This window comes from Gobio gobio, assembly GCF_949357685.1.
Source record: "Gobio gobio genome assembly, chromosome: 23".
Lineage (NCBI taxonomy): Eukaryota > Metazoa > Chordata > Actinopteri > Cypriniformes > Gobionidae > Gobio > Gobio gobio.
Window position 1 is genome coordinate 13,666,471 of NC_137119.1, and position 8,392 is coordinate 13,674,862.

The following is an 8,392-nucleotide window of genomic DNA, read 5'->3' on the forward strand; positions in this document are numbered from 1 at the left end:
AGAAGCTTTCCGTGAGAGGCGTCTGTGAGATTTCATTACAGTTACCATGTTTTTGTCTTTTGGTCAAGAAACCACGTGTGTATCTTGGCATGTGATTTTGACAGTTTTTGGCTGTAACTGTCAAACCAAAATGGTCATAAACCTAATATAACTATTTCTATTAACAGTTCTTGAACATCTGCGTTCTTCCACCAATACTCCGACAGTGATTCCTTTGCTGCGATAGAGCTGCACTCACGACAACAGTAATGAGAAATTAATTAATCCTCTTCTTCATTTATTAATTAATACATCTTATACAGTGTTTAGTTCGGACTGATTATGATTTTATAATTATTTAATAAAAATACTAAAAGTATAATTTATTGATCTGCTAAAGTGCCCCTATTATGTAATTATAAAGGCTCCTAATTTTGTTTGGAGGTCTCTTACAATAGGTTTACATACATCCAAAGTCAATAAGCACTTTAATTTTCTCATAATATGCATTGAAGCATCACTTTTCTCACAGTTTCTGAAACATTTCAATAAAGGATTCAGTCTCTCTTAACCCCTCCTTTCCGAGAGCCTACTCTGCTCTGATTGGTCAAATGGCCTGGTCTGTTGTTATTGGTCTACCACGAAACGTCCATTACCATATCTGAATTTCAGCTCCGGAAGCTTCCTCGGCACTTGATACACAGTGATTCAAACAGTAATAATAGCATAGTTTTTACCATATCAATTCAAGCCCGAGTCCTCTAGCCTGACGTCGTCATACTCTATTGGGCTGTGATTATGTGGCGTGTTTCAACCGAACCAGGAAATACCTCAATTGGATAGACCTACAACCAACCAGAGCAACGGAGCGATGCATAGTTGTCAACAGAACTCAACTGCATGCACGCTGGAAGAAGTAGAAGAAGAAGATGAGTGTAAACGATCTTTGCCGGTGTTGTGAAAAGAATTTAAGGATAAACGGAGTACTTACCAACACGATCATCATTTTTGAGAGAAATAGTAAAGGTTCTCCGTTTAGGATTTGAACGAATTCAACCCAAGCACTCTTTGGTGACGTGAATGCTTACGTTACTGTTTATCATCTGTCCATCATCATATAAAGCCCGCCCTGACAATTTCATTGGTCCGAACAGCTCCTGTTCGGGTACACAACGGATCAAGTCCAGACCAAATTTCCCAAACTTATATGTTGAATTTGGCTGGAATCCAGGCTATGAGTCCTCATCATTTGCAGGTAAATGCAAAGACGATTTGCTTTCGCAGTTACATGTCTACAACACGTCTAATGTCTACATGTCTAATATCTGAAAACTTTAAAGAATCAGAACTGTTTAGTAGAATCAAGTCAGAAGCAGATCACTAAATTCTGTATGATAGTCATCCCTCCATACAGTATGATAAGCAGCCAGCGGTCTTCATTCAAGGGCCAGCGGAGGCCCACATGACCCACTCACAGCAGTAACAGTGTGGCATTAAATTTTACAGGCAGGAAGAGAAGCGCTTTATGGGGTACCACAAATCTGCCCTTTACACTCAATGAAACTCCACACTAAATATCTGCTTTACTCCTAAAGAGCCCTTGACTGTAAATACTGGCAGTAAATAAAGGCAAGGCTGAGCTAAACAAAATTGGAGTGTGTGAATATACAGTCTGAATTCAGTGTGTTAAGGCTGGGCTACACTAAAAGATTTTTAAAATCTTATCAGATGTATGTGACAGACCACAAACATGATGATAAAAAAGTGACTTTAAAGTAAACAAAGTTGGTGGACAACAAGCATGAAGAAATGGCGATAATATGTTTGGACTTCTTTTTACAGAAAAATCTGGACTTTACTTGCCGGAAGGGGAGAATTGAGGCCCAAAATCGTCTCGGTTATCTTGTGCCTTGGGTGCCTTTAGTGGTGCATGTTTTGGCAAATGTTGAATACACAGATGCATCATATTTGGGTGACTCTCACAAAAACAGTTCCAGGTTAAAGCCACAATATGTAATTTCTCGCCGTTAGAGGTTATTCAAAATACAGGCGTAGCTTTATGATGGCTGGATTTCGTGGAGCTTTTATTATACCGCACACAACCACCTCTGCTTTTTCCCGCCATGTGTTAGCAGCGCTGTTTAATCATATTAGATACAGATTAAGACTGTGTTGAGCTATATGACAGTGATGGTTTTTGTCCAAACATCTTATTGTGCCTTTAAGAAATGATATTCTGCATGAAGATGAAGCATTTTCTTGACATTTTTTAATAAGTTCTGTAATGCAAAAAACTCTTTCTGTATATACTCTTTCTAATAAACTCTTATTAGCATTATAATTCTCAAAATTCTCAATGATAAATACAGCCCAGACAAGACAGAAACAATGACATATTAATATTATTGGTATTGGTCCTAAAATGCCTTTGTTTTCTATGCATATTTTTGGGGAGAAATATGACCCAGAACCAGGTTTCATGAGATTTATCCATTTAAAAAGACTTTAGAAATGGATCAAAAGAAAAAAAGTCCAATATTCCTCTTAAGAAATAGCAAAATACTGTTTAAAATAGATGGAGTATAGCATGTCACACCACAGGACATGTCAACTTCCCATATGTATGAGTTGTGTGTCAAAATCTGCCGTTCTTGGGTTGTAGTTTGGCCTTGTTCTCAGGCCTGTGGTTAGGTGTAGAACATTCTTGACTATAAATGTCACAGTTGGGGGTCTGTGTAAGACAGGTTCACTGCTCGGGATCAGAGAGGAAGGGGACCCCTGGGGGACCGACTAAAAGGCCACTCGGGAGAGCTCGGGGGCCACTCCTGCTGGCGGATTTATCTCAGTAAATATTTACCCTTTGTCCTGCCAGACAGAGTGAGAGAAATACAAGAAGGGGTCTTACTTTGGGGGCTAAAGAAGGCCAGAAATTTCACACTGTATCTCAAGCTGCAAACCCTGTACCTATAGTTTAAACAGAAATTATCTTTAGTCAATACTGAATATGTTCATGTTATCTTTTAACTGTGCAAATTACAGCAAACTACAATAATAATTTGTTTGTCGATACTACAGGGTAAAAGTGCATTTGATTTTATTCTCTTAAACCACCAGATGAAACACTTATCGCAGCACTTTCCGAAATATCCGCGTTTCAATGTTCACCTGGAAATTTGGCTGATTCGTGACTCAATTGTGGGCAGCAATGCAAAGTTGATTCTGTGTTAAACAGATGTTTTCTTTTTTTAGATGTTATATATTTATGTTTGTCTGGCTATCACCAGACCAAGCTCAATCTTTTAAGATTTTTACTGTACAAGAGGTGATCAACGGGCATAGTTCAAATGACCGTACGAAATTGGATAGTCCTTCGACCAATCGGACCACAAGAGGTGTGATCAACAGGCATAGTTCAAATGACTCTGTATGTAATTGTATAGTCCTTCAACAAGCTAAACAACCCAGATTGAAAAACCCAGAAGTTTTTATAAGCTGTTGACCCAAAAAACGAGCGTTAAATGATAAAAAAGTGGATACAGGCAATTGAGACAGAGCGTGACACTGAGAACTACACCCACTAGAGGGGAATGTGATCAGCGACAGGAAATATAATATATAAAACTGACATTTGGATTTTTGACCCTAACAGTGACAAAATGTTTACTGCACACATAGGCATACTGAGGCAAACTGAGAGTCTGAGAACTGAGAAATTTACCCATTCTTCCTGTTGATGCTTCACGTATTATTGCCTGTATCCACTTTTGTCTCCTTAAACGCTCTTTTTTTTTTTTTGGGATGACACTTTATAAAAATGTATTTCTGTGTTTTTTAGCTTGTTTGCTGTACACCCTATCGCATAGCAGCTTTTAGATATTGTTCTGTTTTTTGTTACAAGTCCGAAATGACAAGGAGGCAGCCTCACGTAATGCAAAGTCAATAGCGCGCTAGGTGGATAAGCCAGTCTGAGATTTGTTCCCGCAAAATTGTAACAGAAGCAGTAGAAATTAATGTACAGGTTTCCAGACTGCGTTGCAGGGGGAAATCAAATCACCGGCAGATCAGGCTGGGTTTACCCAGTCTAGATTTATGTAGCAATTGACAATCAATCAAATTACCAAATATATTTTGAGACAAATGTCTTGATAATGATTTCCAGTTTTGATCAAGGTAATTCAATCAACAGTTTTTCAATAACGGAAGGATATGTAAAAGTATGGTATTTGGGGTAAAAAGCACCACAGCTGTTGGGGCTAAAGGCACAATAATTGACAACATAATACATAGCTGTCTGACTTTTTACATTAATTACATGACATTGTTAGATTCAAATGGTTAATGTAATTTATTTAGTTTGGTGCACAATGAACATATTTTAATGACAATATTTTATTAAATACAATGACAGTTATAAGACCAAAAAGCTTTTGCCAACCCGTTGCATCAACAGTAGATTTTAAACAAACTTTCTCTTAAAGGAGAAAGTGGGAAACACCTTAGCCCTGGATGATTCTTCAATTCTTAGGTTGACCTCAGAGATTTGTCTACACACTCACCATATGGTTTCAGTTATAGCCTTAATTTCCACTCTACATTACTCATAGACAATCATTTTTTAATGAAGATACTTTTTTTTTTTAGATAAATATAGGTTTTCCCCATTTTATGAGAATCATTTGTCCATTTTTTAGATGTGTTTCTAAAGTGAACTGTCCAAAAACATTCTTATAATGCCCCATCCTTCCGAAATGAGCAATGTGCTCTTATTAGTCAGCTGGAACAGTGTATTGTTATTGGTCAACTGATTTGCGTGAGTTTCGGAAATTTCAATTACCATAACTGTGAGTTTCAACAAACTACTAACGGAACTCAGCCGGGCCTCGCCCCTTTTTTGCATATGCCTTGGACGAGAATTATTTAAATTCGAAATATTGTGACGTACATTCCTGGAAGAAACTGAAGACTACAATTTAGGCATTTTAGGGAGTTCAGAAACTGTGCTTACTGATAGAGAATAACTATCAAAATTATGATTCACATGAACAGCTCCAAATGTGTGGCTTTTCTGAAGTAGCAGACTTGCTCAGTAGTTCACCTGGGACACCATTGCACTTGTGATATGGAGCGCTTGAGTAAATTGCATGTTTGCTTCAGCAAACGTGTTTATATCTCACCTTTGCTTATGTTTTAGTGTAGTTTGTACGTTATTTTCAAATGTGATTGAGCATTAAGCGCCACTCACTGGACTTTTCATTTCCGAACTGTCATGATACCTGCAACAACTAACGTAACAGATTCACGTTCCAAATAAAACTTTTCTTTTAGCAACACAAGAAACATAAGGCAACGTAACATCTTTTTGGAGAAATGTCGCCACAGGCACGTTTTTTTTCCAATGAGCCTGCATTAAACATTACCACCAGGTTCCTGACTGACTTGAATGTTGTTAGTGTTGTTGAGCCCAGCTGGGCTGTGATGTTGTGTGGAATTGCCAGGCTGGCTGAGTTGTAAATATTGTGTATATTTAGAAGAAAAGGGTTCATTGTCATTTCATTGTCATGTTGAATCAACATATAATATTTTGTCATACGAGAGCGGTAAATTTAATTTACTTACATCATAATATCATTACAGTAATGAATTACAGTATGGCTTCATTATGCGGGCTTCAGCAGCCTGTGTGAAAAGAAAACAAACAGTATAACAGCCATTATGCACCCAGACAAGGCAAAAGTGTGGTTTATATGGAATCGGGTTGCGGGGGTGGGGGGTACGTTTAATCAAATCTATGTGGGGGCACTTCTTCTAACTACCCTCTTGCATGGCATGTCTTGTCACTGTTTTGGTCAGCAAGATCTCTGGATGGTCAAAGTTATGCTCTTTGGGCGGGAACTCTAAAAAAAAAAAAAAAAACAGGAAGGGATTGCAGCTGGCCTGAACTGATATCATAGTTTTCTCTCTCCTCTCCCTCTCCACTGCACTTAGCAAAAATAAAAAAAAGAAACATATTTGTATGAGAACACCAGTGGAAAGAATGTGTCAGAGTTTGAATTCAGAGCAGGAGTCAGTGCCAGAGATGACCTTCCCCTTCAGAAAACCCAAGCCTACCTGCTGCTGACATGTAGCTAGGTCACAGGGTGGAGCCGCACAGATAATTGAAATAAACTGTAAATGTTGCTGACAGCAACTGAAGGACACATTATGTTACAAAGCAGGTGTGTTGTCATGTTGACAGGATTAGCAGGCTGACTTCAAATATTGTCTTTAATCTTGTATTGAGACAAACTTTAAATGGAGGAATTTTAAAGTCACCATATTGGTTAATAGTGCACCAAAGACCTTTCATGTGATTGGCAAGAAATGTCTTACTCGCCCTCATGTTCCAAATCTCTATCGCTGTATCCATCATCCTGGTTTTATGCACTTTTTGAAATATCGTATCAGAAACGTATGGAAGCTTGCTTCCGCCACAGAATAAAAAAAAAAAAAAGGTAATTGCGACTTTTTATCTCACATATCTCGACTTTTTTTCCCCTCGCAATTCTGACTTTTGTGATATAAAGGCGCAATTGCAAGTTATAAAGTCAGAATTGCGTGATATAAAGTCAGAATTGCGTGATATAAAGTCACAATTCTGAGAAAAAAGATTTTTCCCCTCAGAATTGGACTTTATAACTCACAATTGCGAGTTTATATTTCACAATTCTGAGAAAAGAAGTCAGAATTGCGAGTTATAAAGTCAGAATTATGAAATATAAGCTCGGTATTGAGAGAAAAAAAGTCTAAATTGCAAGTTTATATCGCAATTCTGACTTTAAATCTCACAATTCTGACTTTATAACACACAATTCTGACTTTATATCTCGCAATTCTGAGAAAAAAAACACAATTGTGGGATAAAAGTCACAATTATCTTTTAAAATGTTTTATTCTGTGGCGAAAACAAGCTTCCGCAAGTGATGAAAAAAAAAATCCCTTAATTGACCCTTAATATACTGTTGGTTATTAGGTTACCAATACCACCTTCTTCCGCTCTAACAACTTGATGGAAACGCACACAATTCACTTTTTTTTTGCAAACTTTTAAAAGATTCACTTAATGTTTGGATAGAAACCCAGCTTATGACTTTCTTCCTTACATGAAAGAAAATGTAAGGCTAAAAATAAAGCCTCAGTCACCATTTATTTTCACTGTATGGAATAAAGATGGAAAGAAGGTCAAAAGTGACTCTCTGCTGCAATTTGAATTTCAAATTCAGTTAATTTTCATTTTAGGTGTATATTTTTGTTAGTAAGCACATCACAATGAGTGTCTTTCATTAAAGCACGACAAGATTATAAAAACATAATGATTTAAAGGTGCAGTGTGTAGTAGCCCTTTTATGCAGATCTATTGACAGAAATGCAATATAATATACATAACTATGTTTTCAGTGGAGTACAAAGACCTTACTTACTGTACCGTTATGTTTTTATTACCTTAGAATGAGCCATTTCTATCTCCATACACCGTGGGTCCCCTTACAGTGAAATCACCATTTCGCGCTGTCAGGTTTCTACAGTAGACCTAAACGGACAAACTTCTCTGCAAAGCGCGTCACTCTCTGCTCTCTCCGACGATGACATTTTTGTCCTGTGTCGGCCACCGTAGCTTCTCATATGCACTCTGAAAGGGAGGGGTGAGCAGTGGGTAATTGCAATTCACAACCTCACCGGTATATGCCGCTAAAAATCTGCACACTGCACCTTTAAAGGAAACTTTTAATTTGACATTATTACAAAGTTCACTTTTTAAAACTGTACTTAATTTAGCTAAGAAACAGTAAAGTGTACTCTAAGTACACTGAAAATATACTTTTATGATTTGAGGTAGGCAACTGCAACTGCACATTCAATACAATTAAGCACACTTTTTCAGAAGGGATCCATTTAAGAAAAAGAATCACTATTAAAAGCCTAATGTGTAGTATGTTATACTGTAACCTAGTATGCGTTAATGTCTCTCTTCTCTGTGAATGGCAGATTACAACAACAGTGATCAGAAGACCGCCTGCAGAAAGCATGAACTGTACGTCAGCTTTAGAGAACTGGGCTGGCAGGTAAATATGAAGGACATGCATATGCAGCATTAAAGATGTCATACTGGAGCAGCCTTCAGCCTCCATTTGCATATAAAATAATATGTGTTGATTCTATTTTAAGTTTAATTTTAGTGTGGGCAGCCATTTTAATTGTAAATGTCTTTTGTCAGGACTGGATTATTGCACCCGAGGGCTACGCAGCAAACTACTGTGATGGAGAATGCTCTTTTCCCCTAAACGCCCATATGAATGCTACTAATCATGCTATAGTACAGACACTGGTGAGTTCTTCATAAAATAAAAAGTAAAAAGTTTATTTCACAGCAGTAAGT

General features: G+C 37.5%; 1 protein-coding gene across 1 annotated transcript in view; it reads left to right on the plus strand.

The window, feature by feature from the left end:
• bmp6 (bone morphogenetic protein 6) overlaps positions 1-8,392 on the plus strand; it is a 67,755-nt gene that overhangs the window by 57,167 nt on the left and 2,196 nt on the right. The window contains exons 5-6 of the mRNA XM_079806808.1: positions 8,002-8,078; positions 8,231-8,341. Coding sequence (XP_079662934.1) covers positions 8,002-8,078; positions 8,231-8,341 — 188 coding nt within the window. The remainder of the gene's footprint in view (positions 1-8,001; positions 8,079-8,230; positions 8,342-8,392) is intronic.